The sequence below is a fragment of the Neophocaena asiaeorientalis genome, unplaced genomic scaffold, assembly GCF_003031525.2.
Source record: "Neophocaena asiaeorientalis asiaeorientalis breed wild unplaced genomic scaffold, Neophocaena_asiaeorientalis_V1.1 scaffold346, whole genome shotgun sequence".
NCBI lineage: Eukaryota > Metazoa > Chordata > Mammalia > Artiodactyla > Phocoenidae > Neophocaena > Neophocaena asiaeorientalis.
This window is the reverse complement of record NW_020175400.1, coordinates 1,486,994-1,511,911: the sequence shown is the minus strand read 5'-3', so window position 1 is coordinate 1,511,911 and position 24,918 is coordinate 1,486,994. Positions and strand designations below refer to the sequence as shown.

At 40.6% G+C, this 24,918-nt stretch overlaps 1 protein-coding gene across 6 annotated transcripts in view; it reads right to left on the bottom strand.

Annotated features, from left to right (window-relative positions):
- The window catches only part of BLM (BLM RecQ like helicase), a 91,769-nt gene that overhangs the window by 25,622 nt on the left and 41,229 nt on the right, over positions 1-24,918 (bottom strand). For 5 of the 6 annotated variants that reach the window (XM_024766442.1, XM_024766443.1, XM_024766441.1 and 2 more), the window contains 7 exons: positions 24,657-24,775; positions 23,594-23,707; positions 20,857-20,955; positions 20,499-20,647; positions 9,188-9,294; positions 7,400-7,560; positions 724-919 (listed from right to left, as the gene is read on the bottom strand). In XM_024766442.1, the coding sequence (XP_024622210.1) occupies positions 724-919; positions 7,400-7,560; positions 9,188-9,294; positions 20,499-20,647; positions 20,857-20,955; positions 23,594-23,707; positions 24,657-24,775 (945 nt within the window). The remainder of the gene's footprint in view (positions 1-723; positions 920-7,399; positions 7,561-9,187; positions 9,295-20,498; positions 20,648-20,856; positions 20,956-23,593; positions 23,708-24,656; positions 24,776-24,918) is intronic. The other variant, XR_003006094.1, reaches the window with a different exon arrangement.

Below are 24,918 nucleotides of genomic sequence, written 5' to 3'. Positions count from 1 at the left end.
AGCTATGTGTACTAGTTGGAGTCATAATTACACCCTAGTGTTGACTGGAAAAAAAATCAGGTCAACATATACATATTAAAAAGGCACATTTATATAATAACTATAAATAGAGTATAACCTTTAAAAATTGTGAATCACTACGTTGTACACCTGAAACTTATATAATACTGTAAATCAACTACATCTTAGGGGAAAAAAAAGCACATATAATGGAATCGCATTTATATTGTAAAAAACCCTGCATTTGGGAAAGGTAAATATCAAATATAAGATATTGCCTAACTCCAATGAAGAGGTAAAGGGATGAGATAGGAGAGGGCTATGTAGGGGTTTTATTTCCTAACCTGGACAGTGGTACGTGACAGTTCATTATTTTTTTCCATTTTACCTTTCTGCATGCTTGAAATATACCAGGATGCATGCAGAAATTGGGCCTGGAAGGATACAAAGGAAATCAGTAACTGGAGTTATTTCTTAGGGCAGGACTGTATATGAGGCATGATTTGGAAAGTTTTCAGTCCTCAACACATCTGTATCATTTGAATTTTACATAACAAGCATGTAATACTTTTATCGTAAACATGAATTAAAATAAAACTTCCATATCTATCTAAGTGCCTCTATTTTAAGGAAAACTGGACCCAAAACACCACAACTGCAGGGGTAGATGACAAAAAAGAGACTGAGGAGGACAGCATGTGTCCCCGATGGAGCTCAGCTTACTTAGTATAAGCCTCTTCAGTCTGGTCACATCGTGGTAGGTATAGAAGAGCAGGCAGTGAGAGATTTCCCCATCTCTTCCAGCTCTGCCAGATTCTTGGTAGTAACCCTCCACGGATTTAGGGAGGGATGCATGGATCACAAATCGCACATCAGGTTTGTCAATCCCCATTCCAAATGCAATGGTCGCACAGATAACCTGATGTAAAAGCAAAAGCCTATTAGGCTCATAATGCATTTAAAGGAACATTTTTTAAATCAATCAATTAATTAATTTTTGGCTGCATTAGGTCTTCGTTGCTGCGCACGGGCTTCTTTAGTTGCATTGAGCGGGGGCTACTCTTCGTTGTGGTGCATGGGCTTCTCATTGTGGTGGCTTCTCTTGTTGCGGAGCACGGGCTCTAGGCGCACGGGCTTCAGTAGTTGTGGCTCACGGGCTCTAGAGCACAGGCTCAGTAGTTGTGGCGCATGGGCTTAGTTGCTCCGCAGCATGTGGGATCTTCCCAGATCAGGGCTCAAACCCATGTCCCCTGCACTGGCAGGCGGATTCTTAACCACTGTGCCACCAGGGAAGCCCTAAAGGAACATTTTAATAATAGATGCTTCTAGAAGCTTTATCTTCTATCTTTCTTTAAAATGTACTCTATATAAGAGTCTAATATCTTAACTTGGTTCCATTATTTAGCATGACGAATATGAGATTTTCATATTGATAATTTGCAGTTCTATTCAGACCCAGGAAAGTAAAGAGAAGCTCGGTGTGGCAGGCACTTGCTTGTGTGATTTGGGGCTATCACCAAGGGAGCCAGGATCAGCAGCAGTCGCCTCCTGATGTGTTACCACTGCTTGCTTTCGTATGTTGTTTTTTTTTGTGATATGCGGGCCTCCCACCGCTGCGGTCTTCCCCGCCGCGGAGCACAGGTTCCGGACGTGCAGGCTCAGTGGCCATGGCTCATGGGCCCAGCCGCTCCACAGCATGTGGGATCCTCCCGGACCGGGGCATGAACCTGTGTCCCCTGCACCGGCAGGCAGACTCCCAACCACTGCGCCACCAGGGAAGCCCTCTCCTATGTTTTTGATATGGAGGTGTGGGGGTGTAGCTCACCCAGCCATGATACCCCTGTTGCCTCGGTAACTGTGTTTCTCAGGAGCTCTGGTTGTTCCCAGGGCTTGGGCTTTTAGAGGTCACTGCTGCTAGATTTTCCAATGACTCAGGAACAGTGGCGTTCTCACCTGCTCCAGGTGAGAACTTACTATCTGTTTTTCCAGTGGTAGCAAGTGATCACACACCAGCTCCTTTTATTCATCAGCTAATTTCAGAGTCAAAACTTGTGAAAACTGTATTGGAACTCGTGGGCAAAAGTCTGAGAGTTGCTTATACTTGGGAAGAAAAAAGGCTGGAGACCATGGATCTTGGTCTATGCAAATTACTCAGTGGAAGCAAGGTGATAGGTAAATTTCAGGAGCTTGATATATCAGTTTTTAGTAAAAAATCTCTTTCAAGCCTATCCATTTCAGTGGCAAATTTAGGACCTATAACCCAGCCAAAAATATTATATCTCCAGGCAAAATTACATTATACAAATAAAGCTGCAATGCTTTTTTTACCACCTAAAAAAATGAATTGCTACTTCAAAAATAGTATTTCAAAAGCAACTGGACGATCTGGCAGCCAGACTGAGGCTAATGACATGATTTCAGTAACTGTAAGTACCACAGCTAGGAACTGCACGCCATGGATGGCAGACGGGGGGTGCTCATCAACGCTGGAGATGCTGGTGGCCTGTACTTTAGGTCAGCCATCCGTCTAAATTTATGGCACTGCTATCAAAGGCAAATCTCCTTGGAAAGAGAAAGTCTACTGTAGTCTCTAGAGGTGGGAGAGCAGGTGGAGAGGCTGTAAAGCAAGGTGTGTCAGCCCACAGGCGCACAGGTTTCCAAGAAGCCTGGGTGCATCTCCCAAGGTCGGGTGAGCACAGGGCTGTGAGGGAGGCTGCAGGCTCATGAGGTGACTATGATACCAATGCCTTCTGAGACTCTTTACTTCTTATAACTGGGAACACTGGCTTTGTGGAGTTGTTAATTCCTTCTTTATTTCTGTGTTGCTTTTAAAACTTCAGGCTAGGGACTTCCCTGGTGGTACAGTGGTTAAGAACGCGCCTGTCTACGCAGCCCTGGTCCGGGAAGATCCCACATGCCGCAGAGCAACTAAGCCCATGCGCCACAACTACTGAGCCCATGTGTCACAACTATTGAAGCCTGCACTCTCAACCACTGTGCCACCAGGGAAGCCCAATCATCAGTGTTATTTTTTTTTTTTTTTTTTTTTTTTTTACCGGGGCACGAACCCGTGTCCCCTGCATCGGCAGGCGGACTCGCAACCACTGCGCCACCAGGGAAGCCCATCAGTGTTATTTTTAATAGTAAATAGCTTAAATGTCCTGAGAGCATGATTGGTTACATTATGGTACATCCCTGCCATTAAAAAATGGTTTATGAAGAAATTTTTAATTATATGAAAATATTCGAATGTTAATGATGGATAAATGTAGGGGAAAATATAATTCAAAAGTGTGTAATCTCGGGATTCCCTGGTGGCGCAGTGGTTAAGAATCCGCCTGCCAATGCAGGTGACACGGGTTTGAGCCCCGGTCCAGGAAGATCCCACATGCCGCGGAGCGGCTGGGCCGGTGAGCCATGGCCGCTGAGCCTGCGTGTCCGGAGCCTGTGCTCCACAACGGGAGAGGCCACAACAGTGAGAGGCCCACATACCGCAAAAAAACAAAAACAAAAACAAAACACTGATGTAAATTCCACACCCATGTTTCAGATTTGAGGCTCTTAAATATGGTCTACCACATTGTTTTCCAGAAAGGCTCTCACGAGTACTACAGGAAATCGTCTCTGACAACATTGTCCCCGACAGTTAATAAAAGTTTGCTAATACAAGAGGTAAACATGATCTCACTGTTTTAAATTTTAATTCCTTTATTAGCAAAATTGCATTTAAAAAATTTGTATTTAGCCCTCTGTAGTTCCTCCTTTCCAACAGTTTCTTGATAGCCTTGAGTAATTTACTGTTTGAGAAATGTTTTTCTTCTCACATTTTTACAAGCTCTTCATTATGTTTTATTTGAGGAAGCTATAGTTCCCATTTTGCTGTTGCCTTTAATTTTTTTCTACAGATATAGAAGTGTTTAGTTGTTTAGGTTTTTAATCATTTCTAGCAATTACTTCCTTTGGGGCTGTTTTTAAGCTTAGGTTCTCTTTCACTCAGCGTGCATACATTTAAAAATATCTGTACCTTTATTTACCTATAATAAACTTTGATATGAGGACTCAGAACAATTCTCCCCATCAGGTAACCAGTACCACTAGTTGAAAAATCTTCCTTTCCTAATTAATTTTGAATGCCTTCCTTATCATATGTTTTTACCTGTTTTCCAGTCTATTTCTGGATTTCTGTTCCATTGATCTTTAATGTATTGCAAAGCCAGTGTTTGTGTGTTATTATTTTCTTGCCAAATTCTTTTGGTTATTTTCACTTGAATATTCTTCCAGGCAAACTTTGGGAAAAGTTTATCAAAGGAAGAAAACACTGCAATTGTGATTAGCTACATATTAATTTGGGAAGAATGCCTTCTAGTTATGTCAGTGAAAATAAACCAGTATTTTACATATCTGAAAAAGCCTTTCTATTGTTTCTGACATAAATGACAATGAGCTGGCGTGAAACTCTTAAGTCCCAGCCTTCCCTCTTCTGATTCTGGAGATAGTTCGCTTCTGTTTTTTTAATTTAGTGTAACTGTCTCAGGAATGTCTATTACTCGTTCTTTTTTTTTTTAATTTTATTTATTGATTGATTGATTTTGGGCTGCATTGGGTCTTCGTTGCCGTGTGCAGGCTTTTTCTAGTTGCAGCGAGTGAGGTCTACACTTCATTGCGGTGCGTGGGTTTCTCATTGCAGTGGCTTCTCTTATTGTGGAGCATGGGCTCTAGCACGCGGGCTTCAGTAGTTGCAGCATGTGGGCTCAGCAGTTGTGGCTCACAGGCTCTAGAGCGCAGGCTCGCTATTTGTGGTGCACGGGCTTAGTTGGTCCGCGGCATGTGGGATATTCCCGGACCAGGGATTGAACCCGTGTCCCCTGCATTGGCAGGCGGACTCTTAAGCACTGCGCCACCAGGGAAGTACCTCTCATTCTTTGTTGAGTAACCTATTTTTTTATCTTCATGAATACAATTTCTTATAACTGTAAATCAAACAAAATGTTCTGAACTATGTCTACATGTAAGTTTTTCCCCAGTGATCTTGAGATAACTCTTAAATTTGTTACATATTTGTTATGTATTTATTTATAATACCTTTGACTACTCTATTGATCTCAACTATCTCTATTTCTTTTTTGGGTATACTTATTATTCTTAGGCTGAACCCCTACTCTCCCAGTTACCAATAATTTTTTTGTTTTTTTCTGTTCAATTTTCATATGTTTTTTTTCCCTTCACATTCTCAAGTTATTCACTACATAACTGATTCAAACGTCTGCATTGAATTGAACCATTTGTGTCCTGATATATAATTCTATTTGTTTTATTTTTCTTGTATTTTCCTATCTGGATAAACTGACTTTTTATTTATCCCTTCATCTCAGCCTCTTCACAACATCTTCTTATGGCAAACTGTTTCTAGTTCATATAAGTCAAGTCTTCTTAAATTTTTCTGAGGATATTAAGCTGATATCCTCTAAGATTTCCTTTTGTTTTCCCTCAGGAAATAATTTTGGGAGATACTTTTCCTTCTGAATCTTCACAGTAATGATTTCTTTTTTTGTGAGCTGAAAACTTCATAGGCTACAAAAAAATTATTAGTCATTCTCCTCAAATTCATCCTTGTACGTAGAGAGATCTATCCAAGTTTCATATTTGCCACAGTATGGGATGCCCTAGAATGTTCTTGCTTCCTTCTTGATCTACTTGGGTGATAAATTTATCCTCTCAGAAGTAGATGCTCAACATCATTAGTTATTAGGGAATGCAAACAAAAATCACAACGAGATACCACTTTACATACACTAGGATGGATATAGTAAAAAAAAAGACAATGATAAGTGTTGGTGAGATGGAGACATGGGAAACTCATACATTGCTGGTAGGAATGCAGAATTTTGTAGCTGCTTTGCAACAGTTTGGCAGTTCCTCAGAAAGTTAAACAGAGTTTCCATATGACTGAGCAATTCCAATCTTACATCTACCCAAGAGAACTGAAAACATGTTCACACAAAAACCTGTATAGAAATGTTCACAGACGCATTATTCACAATAGTCAAAAAGTGGATACAGGGACTTCCCTGGTGGCGCAGTGGTTAAGAACCTGCCTGCCAATGCAGGGGACACGGGTTCGAGCCCTGGTCTGGGAAGATCCCACATGCTGCAGAGCAACTAAGCCAGCGTGCCACAACTACTGAGCCTGCGCTCTAGAGCCCGCGAGCCATAGCTACTGAACCTGCACGCCTAGAGCCTGTGCTCCACGGCAAGAGAAGCCACCACAATAAGAAGCCCGCGCACCGCAATGAAGAATAGCCCCCGCTCGCTGCAACTAGAGAAAGCCCGCACACAGCAACAAAGACGCAATGCAGCCAAAAAAAAGAAAAAAGGAAAAAAAAGTGGATACAACCCAAATGTCTACCAAGTGATGAATGGATAACAAACTGTGGTACTTCCATACAATGGAATATTATCCAGCCACAAAAAGGAGTGACATACTGATACATGCTACAATATGGATAAATCTTGAAAACATGCTAAGTAAGAGAAATCAGTCACAGAGGAACACATATTGTATGATTCCATTTATATGAAATGTCCAGAATAGGAAACTCTATAGAGACAGATTAGTAGTAGTTAATAGATTAGTGGTTGCCAAGGACCGGGTGTTAGGGGAGTGAGGAGTGACTGCTAGTAGATATGGGGTTTCTTTCTGGGATGATGAAATGTTCTGGCATCAGACAGTGGTGACAGTTGCATGACCTTGTGAATGTACTAAACTCCACTGACTTGTAAACTTTGGAAGGGGGAATGGTATGGTATGTGAATTACATCTCAATAAAAAGTTTTTTTGATTTAAGAAAGAAAAAGTGGTTTCCCTGGTGGCGCAGTGGTTAAGAATCCACCTGCCAGTGCAGGGGACATGGGTTCGAGCCCTAGTCCAGGAAGATCCCACATGCCGCGGAGCAACTAAGCCCGTGCGCCATAACTACTGAGCCTGCATTCTACAGCCCGCAAGCCACGACTACTGAGCCTGTGTACCACAACTACTGAGCCCACGTGCCACAACTACTGAAGCCCGTGCACCTAGAGCCCATGCTCCACAACAAGAGAAGCCACCCCAGTGAGAAGCCCAAGCACTGCAACGAAGAGTAGCCTCTGCTCACCACAACTAGAGAAAGCCTGCATGCAGCAATGAAGACCCAATGCAGCCAAAAACAAACAAATAAATAAAATAAATTTTAAAAAAAGAAAGAAAAAGCAATTTTAGATGCCTCAAAAAAGATCAGTTTTTAAATCTGCCTTATTTTGATGTTTACTACCTTTAAGGTGAAAACAATTTTCATCCTACACGTACAAGGTGGCTTATGTACTATAAAATATTGTTTCCTTTGTTTATTTTTAAAAATGTTACCTGGCAGCCATCCTGATTAATCCACTTGTGCTGTACTTCATCTCTGGCAGAGTCACTGAGGCCAGCATGATACGCCAGAGCAGCGAGACCATCTTTCTGTAATGTGTCAGCCACTGTGTCACATTCTCGCCTGGAAAGGCAGTAAATTATCCCTGAGTCATCTGCCAAGAAACCAAACAGTATTGTGAAACAAGGACTTTTAACATAAATAACACAACCTACATTATGTTCTCAGAAATATGTGAATTGTAAACAGAGTTATAGTTTTCTCCATAGTTTTCTTACAGCAGAGGAAAACCACATAGGTAGAATAAGTCAAGCAACGTATCACGTGCACTGGAAATGACAAGATTTAACCTTTAATCCTGTCCCTCCAAATAACTCCTTAGGCAGACGTGGAGGAACCCTGGGCTCTGTTTCACACTTGCTATAAAATGGAAAGGCACTCTTCACAAACTGTAGAAAGCATATGGCAATACCTATCAAGAGCCTTAGAAATGCTCTTTTTTTTTGCGGTACGCGGGCCTTTCAGTGTTGTGGCCTCTCCTGTTGCGGAGCACAGGCTCCCGACGCGCAGGCTCAGCGGCCATGGCTCACAAGCCTAGCCGCTCTGCGGCACGTGGGATCTTCCCGGACCGGGGCATGAACCCGTGTCCCCTGCATCGGCAGGCGGACTCTCAACCACTGTGCCACCAGGGAAGCCCAATGCTCCTAACTTTTGATTCAGTTTCTTTCTAGGAAACAAATCTAGGAAATAAAGTGATCCAAGGACTTATTATATAAGAAGTTTTGTTTGTAATTTTTAAAATTATAAGGGCCAGAAAAATCTTAAGGGCCAGCATTAGGACAATAATTAAGAAAGGAATTTATAAACTAAAACAAATTGCAACTATTAAGTGTTTTCTAAGTTTTTAAAATGACATGAGAAAATGTTTAAAATATAAAACAGGGTAAAGGTAGAAACACTGTAGATACAGTATGTTAATGGAAAGAAAAATGCATACAAAAATTATTGGAAGGAAATAAACCAAAATGGTAACAGTGACTTGTCCTATGGTGAGGCTTGTCTTTTGATTCTTTCTTTTTTTTTGTTGCTTTCTAAATTTTCTTCACTATATTTCTTGCTGTTTGTATGTATGCTATTTTTTAAATCAAAAAATAAAAGGTATTAAAGAAAAAGTCATCTCTCTGTGGCAGAGCCAAAGATACAGATACACACACAAGCTATTATTTATATTAGGTGCCTGGGAGGGGGGGGACTGGAAAAGGAAATTACTGACTTTTTCTTGGTCTATCTCTGCATTGTTTGATTTATTCAAACAAATACGTATACTAATTAAAGAAAATGAAATAGAGATGTTTAACAAAAAAATTCTCCATGGAAAAGTAGAGAAGAGGTTACATGGAAAACTACCATGAATTTCAGAATCTCATTTTAGTTAATATAACTCAAGGGCAGACACACTTGGGAGAAGGCACTAAAACAGAGCTGTGTAATTCATTAACTGATAGAAGCCAGAGGAAAGACAGTGAAACCATGAATTACAATACAGGTGTGTAGGAGGGAGTATTTAATACACTTTTTGTTAGGGTTTATTGTTAACAAACCAAATGAGATTTTATAATTTCCAGAATTGAGAGAGTTGCAATATTCTGCTCTATGAATAGCAAGTTAGTGCTATCATAATGAGAAAAGAAATGTTTAATATGCAATTTTATACATTCAATTGTGGTACTAAAAAGACACTTATTACTTCTAGACATGATTTATCACATGGCTGTACTCACGTGGGTGATGCTTTCTGATCCATTCTAAGCAATCAAATGCCACCTTTTTTGGTTTTTTGGGTAACACGTAGTATTTTAGATTATGTCTGTTGAAGCTCATGCTAAACCTAAAAAAAGTTGCAAACGTAAAATTTTGTTATTATAAGAAAATATAGTTTTAGCCATCTTCAAAAATTAAATGCTGATTTTCCACCATGCAAACCTAATTATCAAGTTGTCTTAAAGTGAATGTAGCTACTGGCAGCTTACATGATAAAACACAGATGGAAGTTAGGTTAAGGATTAAGAATGGTGATAAGGAGGCAATGTCTATGGGACTAGTTATTAACAAAGAATCAGAAGGAATGCAGAAGAGAAAAACCTGTAGAAAAGACAGCAGCCAGCCTCTAAGATGAGGTGGATTAAAAGCAGAGATGGCTAAAACATTATTTAAAAGATTAAGAAAATCATAGAGAAAACATATATAACTTTAGGCCACCAACGCCCCCAAATTTTGACTGTGTACAGAAGAGTGAGGAACTGGTTGCAGGGCTGCAGGAGCTCAAGCCTGCAGACCCTGATCTCTGTACTTTGGCTGTGTGCCCAAGGGGAGTGTGGCTGACTCCGAGACAGATGTGCTCCTCTTTCTCTGGCCTTTTGCTTTTGGTCCCACACTTCCTCCCACTTCCTTAGTGAGCTCTTCCTCTCCATTATCTCCTTTCTTGTGCTTCAGTCTCTTCTGTGAACTCTTCCCTTTTATCTCTGCATATGTTCTAGGACCCCCAATCCTAAAACCAACAAAAGCTTCTCTTGACCCTACATACATTCCACTGCAGCTGGCATCCCTCCTCGTTCCTTCCCTCCAAAGGCAAGTTCCTAAGAAGACTTATGCCCCCAACCAACCAACCATACATCCAATTTCAACTCTCATCATTTCCATTCTGGCTTTCGCCATTACCATTCTACCAAAATTGTTTTAGCAAAGCTTTTATTTTATTTACTTATTTTGTGGCCGCACCACGTGGCAGGCGGGATCCTAGTTCCCCGATCAGGGATGGAATCCACACCCCTTGCGGTGGAAGCACACAGACTTAATCACTGGGCCACCAGGGAAATCCTATCAAAGCTTTTAAAAACTGAAGGGTAAGGGAATTGTTACAGGGCCCTTGGCCCCGACGACACCCTCCAGCTGTGCCAGGTTCCAACATTGCCACAGAAAGGAGAGAGAACACTATCTAATGAGTTAAAGTTAGAGCACAAAGACATCTCAGTGCCTGGGTGGACGGAAGGAAACAAAGAGACCATGAACAGCAATAACCTGTGGTAAGGAGGTTGCCTCTAGACAGGGGGTGGGGATCAGAGGGAGGAAAGATGGGGAATAAAACCACTGCCTTTCTGTCTTTGTATCTAAGTCCAAGCTAGATGGGTCCAGGTTTTGTTGCCATTGATAAGATAAGCATTTAGTTTTAGGACTAAAGAACGCAACACTTCACATGTGGAGGGCAGTAGTTGTGCTCCTGAAGGGGCTGCAATACAAATAAGAAGGCCATGCAGTAGGCAGTGGTTCTTTCAACTGTGCAGGTAATCTTTCAACTGTGTCTGGTGCGCGCACTGGTCTGTAAGTTAGTTAGTTACTTATTTATTTATTTATTTATGGCTGCGTTGGGTCTTTGTTGCTGTGTGTGGGCTTTCTCTAGTTGCGGCGAGCGGGGGCTACTCTTTGTTGCAGTACGCGGGCTTCTCATTGTGATGGCTTCTCTTGTTGCGGAGCACGGGCTCTAGGCATGCGGGCTTCAGTAGTTGTGGCACGTGGGCGCAGTAGTTGTGGCATGTGGGCTCAGTAGTTGTGGCTCACGGGCTTAGTTGCTCCGTGGCATGTGGGATCTTCCTGGACCAGGGCTTGAACCCGTGTCCCCTGCACTGGCAGGCAGATTCTTAACCACTGTGCCACCAGGGAAGCCCCACGCACGCTGGTCTTTTGTTAGACCTCATTCTCTTACCTCTCCATGTGGTTGGCTATCCTTACCGAAAACTCTATTAGTGCTCACACCCATGGGGTTTCTCCCCCTTACCTCTGACTTCTTCCTCTCCTTCTCTCCTTTCCTTGCTTACTCCTTAAGTGAGAATCACCCCCCAAAATGCTTGGCTCTTCTTTCTTCTTCCTCTATATCACCTTCTTCAGGGACCTCACTCTCACTGCTTTAAACAGCACCAAATATCATTCCTGCAAGTCCCAACTTGCACTCCCAGCTTAGACCTCTTTTCAGAGTTCTAAACCACAGTCCAACTTCTTTCAGGTCAGTGGTCTAAAGTTGGAGTGTGCATACCCCTAGGGTTCACAAAGACTTTCCAAAGGTACATGAGCAAAGACAATTTTAAAGGAATCAATTTCCAGATCCCCTGTTTTCACACTTACGAATTTCCCCCTAAAGATGGATCTGAGAATGCCTGTAGTCAGGACTCCCTGCTTGTTACTCCTACCCTGTGTTTTCCTTTTACAATTGTCTCTCACTTTTGGAAAACAAACAAATTTTACTTTTCACCCATTCTCAACTTTACCACTGTGCATTGTTTTGGACATAAAAACCTCCAGTACACCAAATAAAACAAGTTGAAATATAGTATGGGTGTAGATGAAACTTTCTCTAATCCAAATACCAGAAACTCTTGGTAGGGCTTCATGTCTCTAAGTGTTTTACATTATTTCTGTTAAGAGTAAAGTATAACATCAGGAATAAAGTATTTTGGCCTTTATTGGGGTGTTCTGATTTCAGATATACTGAGAGTAAGGTGGTGGGAGAGAAGATGATTCTCACTTTATGAAGTTGCTTCTTTCATTCCTATTGTCATAAAACGCATTACTCTGAGGGTCTTGTGAGACTACTGTTAAACAATACTTTGAAACCATCCCTCTTAAGATATCATTTAGGGCTTCCCTGGTGGTGCAGTGGTTAAGAATCCACCTGCCAAGGCAGGGGACACGGGTTCGAGTCCTGGTCCGGCAAGATCCCACATGCCGTGGAGCAACTAAGCCCATGCGCCGCAACTACTGAGCCTGCACTCTAGAGCCTGCGAGCCACAACTACTGAGCCCGTGTGCCACAACTACTGAAGCCTGCATGCCTAGAGCCCATGCTCCGCAACAAGAGAAGCTACTGCAGTGAGAACCCCGTGCACCACAACAAAGAGTAGCCCCCGCTCGCTGCAACTACAGAGAGCCCGCGCGCAGCAATGAAGACCCAACACAGCCAAAAATAAATAAAATGTTTAAAAAATGCTGAAAAATATCCATTAAAAAAAAAGATATCATTTCTATGTACAAAACACTTAGAGATCTTTTAGTGCTTGAAATGGCAGAAGAATGTGTAGCAGATTGTGGCAAAAAAGATGGTAGATAAAGGACTTGATATGCCCATAGACTCTTTTTTTTTTTTTGCGGTACACGGGCCTCTCACTGTTGTGGCCTCTCCCTTTGCGGAGCACAGGCTCCGGACGTGCAGGCTCAGCGGCCATGGCTCACGGGCCCAGCCGCTCTGCGGCATGTGGGATCTTCCCGGACCGGGGCACGAACCCATGTCCCCTGCATCGGCAGGCAGACTCTCAACCACTGTGCCACCAGGGAAGCCCCGTCCATACTCTTTTGATTGTTCTGTCAATCATTTACAATCACTGCCACAGCTAAGGAAACTGCAGTCCTGATAAAATTAAGGCATAAAAAGAATTGCCCAGGGCTTCCCTGGTGGCGCAGTGGTTGAGAGTCCGCCTGCCGATGCAGGGGACATGGGTTCGTGCCCCGGTCCGGGAAGATCCCACATGCCGCGGAGCGGCTGGGCCCGTGAGCCATGGCCACTGAGCCTGCGCGTCCGGAGCCTGTGCTCCGCAACGGGAGGGGCCACAACAGCGAGAGGCCCGCGTACCGCAAAAAAAAAAAAAAAAAAAAAAAAGAATTGCCCAGGAATACAAATGATGTAGATATTCTTGAAACTTATTTGATATGATTTGGGCTTAAGTTGGGAATGGTGCATGTGTCTGTCTCCCTACCAATAGGAATGCTGAAATGATTATACACAAGAATGGCTTTACTGCTCTTCCCTACAAATTACACTTTAATTTCAGAACCATGTTTCATACATTAAAAAAAAAAAAGCTTTGGGTCAAAAAAAGAGAGACAACAGCAAGTGCTGGTGGAATCAGAACCCACTATACCACCGGCGGGAATGTAAAATGGTGCAGCCACTTTGGGAAACAGTCTGGCAAAAGGTTAAAACAGTCCTCAAAAGGTTAAAAAGTTACCATACGACCCAACAATTCCACTCCTGGGTATATAACCAAGAGAAATGAAAATACAGGTACACACAAAACCTTTCGTTTGTGAATGTTCATATGCAGTTCAAACCCATGTTGCTCAAGGGTCCACTGTATTCACACAATTTGTTATAATGAGAAAGTTAACAGTCTCTTACAGTTCATTACATATAACATATCTTACTTGGCCTGTTGGAAAATGGGATCTTTGGAATTAACAGATATTCTAGTTAGGGAGAGTTCACATCAATTGATGAATGGATAAATAAAATGTGGAATGCCTATTCAATGCAAGATTATTCAGCCATAAAAAGGAATGAAGTTCTGATATGTGTTACAACACGGATGACCCTTGAACACAGGTTAAGTGAAAGAAGATGGGTACAAATGAGGAGAGAATGGGGAGGACTGCTGAGTACTAGGTTTCTTTTTGGGGTGATGAAAATGTTCTAAACTTAGATTCGGGGGATGGTTGCACAACTCTGAAAATACAAACAAACGCACTAAATTCTAACCTTTAAATGGGTGAATTTTGTGGTGTGTCAATTATATCTCAATATTTTCTTTTCTAAAAAAGCTTTGGATTCCAAAATATCTTCACGATGGGAGTACTGATGTTGCCATTAAAATGGTAAATATTATTAGTTCCAGGGTGTCAAACTCATGTCATTTTAAGTGATGTGTCAGGAAATGGAATCAATTTGCACTCAGCTCTTGTTGCTCTTGGAACTGAGGCACTGTCATGAGGATATGCACTAAGTAGTTTATGTGAACTGAAAAACAAAGTTAGAATTTTTTTTTATATGTAAGAAAATAAGTTTGGCCAATTGGCTTGGCAATGACAACTGGCTTTGCCAGTTAGGTTATATGGTAGTCATGTGCCACTGTTTGAATAGTTTTGACAAACTATTATTTAAAAGCATATCAGGGACTTCCCTGGTGGTCTCGTGGTTAAGAATCCGCCTTCCAATGCAGGGGATGCGGGTTCGATCCCTGGTTGGGGAACTAAGATCCCACATGCTGCCGGGCAACTAAACCCACGTGCTACAACTACTGAGCACGTGGGTCACAACTAGAGAGCCCATGTGCCACAACTACAGAACCCACAGGCCCTGGAGCCTGTGTGCCACAACTACTGAGCCCATGTGTCACAACTAGAGAGAAGCCCGCACCCTGCAACGATGAGCCCGCTCACTGCAGCGGAGGATCCAGCATGCCGCAACGAAGGTCCGAGTTAACAGAAACTAAGAACCGATGCAGCCAAAAATAAAAGGAATAAGTATTAAAAAAGAAAAAAACGTTGAGGACTAGGAAAGCATATTAAGAGTCCCTGCACACAGCAGAGAAGACAGATAAGCTCTCTGAGGGACGGGTATAAAGAAAATTATTTTAAAAAAAGAAAAGCATATCACCTGATTAAAAATATATGTCAAAAATATACTAGGAAAGGTGTACTGAAACTAATAGTATTTTGATTTCCCCAACTCCTTCAAATATACTGGACACAAGATTCACCTGACTGAAAGAGTAACACAAATACTTAATAGTCATTAGAAAAGTTTTGGTAAAGCATTTTTTTTAGGGTATATTTCCCAGAAAAAGTAAAGTGAGTAACTAATGATCTGACTTATTTTGTCAGTCAGATGGTTTTCAATTCTTCGCTTTTCACAATATTTGCAGGACTCAATTGAGATGTCAGCTGACAGATCATTAAAAATAATTTTTGATGACAGATCATATAATTTTGGCATTTACATCAGAAGGAATTCGAATAATTGAGCGTTAATACTGTAATAAAATGTTTTCCATTCCTATCTACATGTTTATGTGAGCAACACTTCTCAATGCTATAAAATATACCTATAAAAATAAGAAATATGAACAGACTTGATTTATCCATAGATATATGTACTAATAGGGAAAAAGTCCTATCTCATTAAGTTACACATTCCCCATCAAAATTTATACTTAAGAATTATTTTCAAAAATATTTAAGCTATTCTGATCAGTCAGGTACTACTAATGATTATATATAATTAGGACAAAAATTTTGGTATAGGAAATTTTAAAATAATTTATATATATTTTTTTCTTGCAGGTAAATATGACAGAGTAAGCAACAGGCTTCATGCATAAAAATAGGATAAATAAAAGAAAAGGGGATATTAAAAAACCTGTTAAAGAGTTAAAATTTTTATTATGTCTTCTATAAGTGGGAGATAGTAGGTACAGAATTGCTATGTTTATAGTCTACTGGATACATTTAAAAGAGCTAAGTAACAATTCTGTTTAAAAATGTTATTTACAACAGACCACTGTTCTCTTTATTTAAACTCATGTTGAGGAATTCCCTGGTGGTTCAGCGGTTAGGACTCCATGCTTTCACTGCCGAGGGGCTGGGTTCAATCCCTGGTTGGGGAACTCCCTCAAAAAACCAAAACAAAACAACAGAATAAAAAAAAGTCATGTTGAAAAATTTTAGGTGTCAGGTTTAGAAATGTACAAGTGGTACAATTCTCCAAAATTCTTTTAAGTCTCGTTGATTCAACTCTGCTTTCTCTCTGGATTCTGTCCCCTCCTTCCACTTCTGGTGTTGCCAATCTCTCTCCTAGATGGCTACAACTGGGTTCCTAAAGGGCCACCCTACCTCTAATCTCTTGTTCCTCCATTCCATCTTCTGTTCCACTGCCAGGGTTATCATTCAACCATACAGTTCAGATCAAGCCACTTCCCAGGTCAAAATGCCTACATAAGAAAGTCCAAACACTTTACCATCATGATATGCAAGACCCTCCAGATCTGGCCTCAAGCCACCTTTCTAGGGTCATGCCTTTATATTTCTCTTCTTATCCAATGGATTATCCACCATTCCTTGGGCCTGACCTGTAATTTCATGCCAGAAACTTCAGCCCTGAATTCTCACTCTTCACCTGTTAAAATGCCATTCACCTTCCACTTCATACCCACTAGGATGAGTATAATCAAAAAGATACAGTAACAAGTGTTGGTGTGGATGTGGAGAAATTGCAACCCTCATATACTACAGAAGGTGAAATGGTCCAGCTGCTTTGGAAAATAATCGGGAAGCTCTTTAAAAGATTAAATGAAAAAAAAAAAAAAAGATTAAATGTAGAGTTACCCTATGACCCAACAATTCTACTCCTAGGTATATGCCTAAGAGAAATAAAAACATACATCCACATGACAATTTGTATACAAATGCTCACAGAAGCATTATTAATAACAGCCAAAGAATGGAAGCAACTCAAATATCCATTACATGATGAATGGATAAATAAAACAGAATATAATACAATAAAAAAGGATGAAATACCAGTATGTGTTACAACATGGATGGACCTTGAAAATGTTATGTTAAGTGAAAGAGGCCAATCACAAAAGGCCACATAATATATGATTCTATTTACATGAAATGTCCAGAATAGGCAAAAATCTATGGACACAGAAAGTAATTAGTGATTGCCTAGAGTTGGGGCGATAGGGAATAGTGGGAATTGACTGCTAATGGGTATGGAGTTTCTTTTAAGTGAGACAAAAATGTTCTAAAATTCGGAAGTGGTGGGGTTGCACAGCCCTGTGAATAAATGAAAAATAAAGCAAAACATCAACCATAGAACTGCATACTTTAAACAGGCGAATTTTAAGGTACGTAATTTATATCTCAGTACAGCTGTTTAAAACTTTAAAAAGACCATTGTTCCTACAAAGTCCACTTCCTTTATAAAATCCTACCTGACCCTCCTCGTAACCGTTAGTTGTTACTTTGGGTTACAGTCAATCTTGCCTTCCAAGTTCCAGCAGTCAATTTACAACTCTAATCACCACTTACTTCATTCTGCATTTGGTACAGTATTTAAAGGGTTCTGAAAGCAGACTGTTTGGGTTTAAGTCCTCACTCCAATACTTGCTAGGTGTATGGCTTTGTTTAAGCTGTTTAATGTCTCTGTGTTTCAGTTTCCTCATCCATAAAGTGAGGGAAATAGGAGCACTGACCTCATAAGACTTTTGTGTGGATAAATGAGTCAATACACATAAAATGCCAAGAACAGTGCCTGGCACATTGTATAGGCTAGATATGTAAGTGTTAGCTATTATTGTGGTATTATAGTATTATTGTTGTATTTACTGTCTAAATGTCTATCTCTTTTCTCTTACTCAGTTTGTATTTTAAGGCCCTAAGGAAAAGGAATAAAGCCAATCCATTTTACTTATTTCCATCCTCATATTTCCCAAAGATGAAGAATACTATCACAGACTGGCAGTAGGAGAGAAGCATGGGGGCCATGGCTTCAACCCTAGGGACACATGCCTTCACCAGGGCCATGACATAGCAGCAGTTGGGAAATGTAATCCAAACAAGAGGCCTATGGGCAGAAAAGAAGATCAGGAAAAAAATGTAACAGAAAGTGTTTGTTAAAATCTTTTACTTCCACTCAGGGATTTAAATTCTCCCAAATATAGAAGTACCAAATATATTAAGGAGTCAACAGACCTGCCCAAATTTTCATATTTTACCCACATTTACCAAAGTTCCTCCATATGTTTCATTTATTCATTCTTACTGAGTGCCAAATATGCACAGGGCACCACATGCTAGACTCAGGAAATGTACAATCTATTACTTTTCCAAGCAGACCTCCCCCGCACATTACTAGGAAAAGATATTAAACCTGTATGTGCAATGTTTACTCAAACAAAAATGACAAATTCTACACTTTCAAAAGGTTATTCAAAAGGTGAATTGAATTTATATCACTTCTTTTAACTATGGGCATTTGGCAATTAATATTACTAGTCTAAAAGAATAGTAGATTGCATCTGGCATAAAGTGATGGAAAAAAGCTAAAAATACTGCCTATTTTTAAAAAAGCTTTTAGGGCTTCCCTGGTGGCGCAGTGGTTGAGAGTCCGCCTGCCGATGCAGGGTACACAAGTTCGTGCCCTGGTCCGGGAAGATCCCACATGCCGCGGAGCGGCTGGGCCCGTGAACCATGGCCGCTGAGCCTGCGCGTCCAGAGCCTGTGCTCCGCAACGGGAGAGGCCACAACAGTGAGAGGCCAGCGTACCGCAAAAAATAAATAAATAAAAGCTTTTATAGATCAATGGAGTACTTGTAGAAGCAAATTTCTAGCATGTGGGTTCTTCACGAGAACCTGAAGACACCTTAAATATAATGTTGTAATGTAAATCAATTATGGAAGAAAATATCTTTTTCCCCCAAATTTTATACAAACACTCCTCTGCAAGTAAGATTAAATTAAAATTTTGCATTCTGGGGCTTCCCTGGTGGCGCAGTGGTTAAGAATCCGCCTGCCAATGCAGGGGACAGGGGTTCGAGCCCTGATCCAGGAAGATCCCACATGCCACGGAGCAACTAAGCCCATGTGCCACAACTACTGAGCCTGCACTCTAGAGCCCGCAAGCCACAACCACTGAACCCATGTGCCACAGCTACTGAAGCCTGTGCACCTAGAGCCCGTGCTCCACAACAACAGAAGCCACCACAATGAGAAGCCCATGCACCGCAAAAAAGAGTGGCCCCCACTCGCCACAACTAGAGAAAGCCTGCGCACAGCAACGAAGACCCAACACAGCCCCCCCCCAAAAAAATTTGCATTCCAATTTTTTTGATTACACGCACAAAATACTGAGGACTCTAAAATCCTTGGGCTTAAGAATGTCAGTTTAATCTGCAAAGGTCTCTGAAGCTATCTTAATCTCAAACCCCCTCATGTCCCCTCATATGGCACTTAGAGTTCTTCTCATTACCACTGAGATGCTGTTATTGTTCTTACTGGTTATAATATTTACAGAGCCAGCTTATTCTCTTTGTTTCCAAATGAACAAAGCTTTAAAAATTCACCCCAATACATTAGTCATTATTCCTTCAGACCTTAAAACACCCACTAATTCCATTCTTCAAAGCATTCCATTCCTCAAAGCACCCACTAATAAATCAGAAGGAAAAAATATTTTAACCTTGGTAGACAACAACTGTTAAGTAAATATTCGCTGAGTAAATTAACCCGTCAGAGAATGTACCTGTCTCTACAAAGTCATACAGAGGCACAAAATAATTCAGTGCAACCTATGTTGGGGACATTTTTTATAGTAGTTTTTGCTATTGAATAATTATGGATTTGGTGGCAGTAAGAAGCACTTTGCTGTTGAGATGAAAACAAAGTTAAAAAAGCAGTATACATAGTTTCTGGACTGTTTTCAACATCCTGGATATAGCTGGGATGTCAGAGGAAAATGACAAAGCAGGTTCATCTGTTCATTTCGTCATATACTCTAGGATATACGTGAGCCAAAACTGGATAAATAAAAGCTAGTTTATTACTGGGACTATCCTAGGATTTAACAGGTATGGCATGCACTTTATCCCTATTTCCAAAACAGGTACTGGGATAGAGTTTTAATTTCAGTGAGGAAAGAAAAGCCCTAGGGTCCTGGCTCCCAAATTTTGCTGCACATTGGAGTCACTTGGGAATTAAAAAAAAATACCGGCTGGGACTTCCTTGGTGGGTAGTGGCTAAGAATCCGCCTGCCAATGCAGGGGACACCGGTTTCAGCCCTGGTCCGGGAAGATCCCACATGCCATGGAGCAAATAAGCCTGTGCGCCACAACTACTGAGCCTGAGCTCTAGAGCCCGCGAGCCACAACTACTGGAGCCCACGCTCCACAACTATTGAAGCTGGCACGCCTAGAGCCCGTGCTCTGCAACAAGAGAAGCCACTGCAATGAGAAGCCCATGCACCACAACAAAGAGTACCCCCGCTTGCCGCAACCAGAGAAAGCCTGCACGCAGCAACGAAGACCCAATGCAGCCGAAAAAACAAAAAACAAAAACCATACTGGCTCCCAGCCCCCCAAATTCTGATATAATTGGCATTGGGTACAACCTAGGCATTGGGATTTTTAAGACTCTATAGATGATTCTAATGTGCAGCAATCTGGGAACCACTGCCCCAGGGTTTCAAAATTAGTAACTTTCGACAACTTACACCTGAGGTCTAAGAATCTTCAGCTGAGTGAGGATGTCCTTCTGTACCCTGGGATTAGCTGTGGCAGTAAGAGCCATCACTGGAACAGAGGGAAACTTCTGGCGAAGCATATTCATTCTTTTGTAATCTGGACGAAAATCATGTCCCCACTAGTTGGAAAAAAAAAAAATACTGCTTTTCAGACTATTTGGATCTTCCCTATATAAAGCAAAGACTGCTCTCTATATTAAGAACCACCTTATTCTTCAGTGAAATAGCAGAATAATTCACTCAATACTTTTTCTCTTGGCTCTGAAAATATATATACTGTTGGTAGTACAATCTATTGCTATCTCAAGACATAGAGAACAGTATTTACCTGACTGACACAATGTGCTTCATCAATAACAAAACGTGCCAAGAGCTTCCTCTCATACAGATTCTCCAGAGTAGAAATCAGTCTGTTACTTGCACAGACCTAGACCAGAAATGCATTAATCAGACATTTTAAAACATTTAAACATATCACCTTAAGGATTTGGTTGTCTTTAAGTTCCACTATGACTTAAGTTGTATTAAAACCTCCACATAAAATTGGTTCTGATTTCGATCTACAAATAGAATTAGAAGTAATAGGAAATAGCAAATGAGACATATTAGAATGTTTACCCACATTTAGCAAACAGTTTTGTATTAGGTCAGTGGTTCTAAAAGAATTTTTCTTCCTCAGTGTATTTGGGAGCCACCACATGTTTACACTGGTAGCAGGGTTACAGACGTGTGTTACGTGTGTGTGTTGTCTGGGGGAAATATATACATATATATGTGCATGTATACATATATATATGTACATATATTTATATTTTGTAGCTCTGTCCATAACTGGGCCTGGAAGCAATGACATGCCAGTAGCAATGACCATCTCTGGCACCCACGTCTTGATAGACATGTCAAAAGGTCACAGAAGGCAGTCTGATGGAGCTTTCCCACTGGCCAAACCTAGGACAATTAGAACATCAAAATACATAACAGTAAATGATTATAACCTACTGAATAAATTAAGAATCCATGATTTCATATTGATACAAATAAATATGTGGGTAAAGGGAAAAGCCTGTCCTTACAGCAGAATGCCAACTAAATTGGAAAAAAATCATCATTTGGCACTCACTACAATAATAACTGATGGGGAATCATCAATGGATGATGAAACTCTTGGGTCAAAGTCTGATGAGTAATAGGATATTTACATAGTCTCAAGAGTATTCCACAACAGGATACCTACAATTACAAAAAAAAATTACATTTATTTTTGTAATTAATAATCACAAAAAAAGAGTAATTTTTCAGTGGAAGTCTGGCAGACAAACAACACCTTAACCAAATGATCAAAGTTAACTAACATCACCAGTAATATTATAGAATGAATCAACACCAAATGCCTCCTGATAGGATACACTGAGAACATATCACCACTTCTGTGATATTCCCTTCAAAAATGACGAATACAAATCCAATCAGGAGGAAACATAAACTGAGGGACAGTCCTCAAAACAACTGGCCTTCACTCTTCAAAACTGTCAAAATCATGAAAGACAGAATGCAATGCATAATCTAGGATTTTCTTTTGCTAGAAAGGATATTATTGGGACAACTAGTAAAACTGGAATAAGGTTTACAGATAAAGTAATAGTACTGCATCAATGAATATTTTCTAATTTTGATAACTGTACTGAGGTTATGCAAGAGAATTCCTTGTTTTTAGGAGATGTACAGTGAAGTATTCAGGGTTAAAAGGATATGTCTGCAACTTACTCTCAAATGTTTGAGGGAAAAAGAGAGAAAGAATGATAGAGCAATTACAGTAAAATGCTACCATTTGGGGTTTCCTGTGAAAGTTATACAGGAATTCTTGCACTAAAGTGTACATCAGAAATTATGTCAAAAAATTTAAAATATACGTATTCTAATGGGCTTTTATGAGATAATAGAAAAGATAAACTGGTCTCTGCTCCCAGTTCCTGGGCACAGGGTTCCTGGAACTCTTGTAAATTCTTAAGTGATAAAGCAGTACGAGTGGGACTCCCCCGGTGGCGCAGTGGTTAAGAATCCGCCTGCCAATGCAGGGGACATGGGTTCGAGCCCTGGTCTGGGAAGATCCCACGTGCCACGGAGCAACTGAGCCCGTGAGCCACAACTACTGAGCCTGCGCTCTAGAGCCCATGCTCTGTAACAAGAGAAGCCAGTGCACGGCAATGAAGAGTAGCCCCCACTCGCCGAAACTAGAGAAACCCCACACGCAACAACAAAGACCCAACGCAGCGAAAAAAAAAAAGAGCACTAGCAGCATCTTTTGTTCTCTTGAGGCAACTGTGGGTGGGCTCCTGGGTTGGGGATGGTCACCAGAAAGACCAAGCCATGATTAAAAACTTGGAATTTTCGGTCCTACCCCCATCCACCAGAGAAGGGAGTCAGTCTGGAAGTGGAGTCAATAATTGTTCATGCCTACGTGAGGAAGCCTCCATTAAATCCCAAAAGTATGGGGTTCAGAGAGGTTCTAGGTTGGCAAACACATCCACGTACTGGAGGCTGATGCACCCCAACCCCACAGGGACAGAAGCTCCTGTGCTCAGGACCTTCCCAGACCTTGCCCTGTGTATCTTTTCATCTGACTGTTTATCTGTGTCCTTTACCACAGCCTTTAATAAACTGGTAAATGTAAGTAAGTGTCTCCCTGAGTTCTGTGAGCTGCTCTTGCAAGTCACTGAATTCAAGCAGGAGGAGGTCATGGGAACCTCTGATTTGTAGCCAAGTCAGACAGAAGTTGCGATACCCTGTGGATTGGCCCCTGAAGCAGAGTGGTAAGAATCTTGTGGGACTGAGCCCTTAACCTGTGGGACCTGACACTATCTCTGGATAGTTGATAGAGAACCACTTGATATAAGGAAAAACCTCCATACATTTGGTGACTAGAAGTGAAATATTCTACGTGAGTAGTAAAGGAGAGAAACACAGAAGGGAAAGACTGGGTTTTTCCTTACTCAGTAGGGAGAAATGGGTTGTTTTTCTAAAAGAGCTTTAATATAGTATTTTAAAATAATGATATAAATACAAACCTTCTCTGGAGTAACATAAAGAAGTTTTATAATCGGGTCTTTTTTTGATAACTGGAGGTAAATATTTGTAGCTTCTGAGTCAGTCTTATCACCTGTCAGATATGTAGCCGGAATCTAAGCATAAAAGTAGTAAACAATTTAAATTTTACCCATTAATCTGACTCAAGATTACATTTATCCGTAGGTTTCATAAATATTTTACAAGTCACATATCACACCTGTCAAAGGAAAGAGAATCTCAACATAATAAAAAGTAATCAGTGCATATTTTTTAAAAACCCTTGTTAACCATAAGTCAAATATTCTTCCCATTGTTTACTTCCTTTTCTTTTCTTTTTTCCCATTTCTTTACTTCCTTAGCTTTTCATATCTGTAAGTAAGATAAATATGAATTCAGCATCCAGAAGGTTCCAGTCCTAATGTATGACCACCTTTTTTTTTTTTAAGGTAAATGCATCTTTTGGGTTTTAATGCATAACAACACTGAAAGGACCATAACATCATGAATGGCTGAACAATGGCTACCATCACTGTACTAAAACATGCCTGGGAAGAAAAATCAAACCAGTGGTCTTGTTGAGGGGTGGTGGTTCATAAAGCTGAACACAGTTCTGTTTGATCACAGTATGTAGGATTTAATAGACTGTATTCACATACTTTCTTAACCTCAGCCAGGAGGAAAAAGGACAAACGTGTGTGGGCATGCACATGTGTATGCATTTTAACATATTAAGGGAGTGAGAACTAAGCTGATCTGACAGGAGTAAAAAAAGAAATCCTTCCATATTAGAAAAAAAATTTTACATCAGTAAAATACAGGTTAAAAGTTCTTACCAAAATACATTCTTCTAGAGTAAAATCAGACTGAACTCCAGAATGTTACCTGTACCAGAATTCTCAAAGACTTGTTCTTAAATGTACAACTTAATATAACTGCCGTGCTTTATTCTTATAATCCATGAACTATTTAATGAAAAAGGTTACCCAGAGTACTGAAATATAATTGTTTTTAAATTATGTTTTTATTAGCATTTTTATTATAATTGGTAGTGTTTTAACTTACATCAAAGGAAGTCAGCTTTTGGACTTGATCTATTATAAGTGATCTCAAGGGAGAAATGACAATAGTGACCCCGGGAGAAACACAGGCAGGGAGCTGGTAACACAAGCTTTTACCACCTCCTAAAAGAAATCACAACAACAAAAAAATCTGTCAGATTCTATTTTGAGAGTATGAAGGCAAAAGTTACAATATAAATTACATATAATATTTAAAGTAATTAATAGGACACCAAGCGATATTCTCCAAGGTGCCAAAATATGCC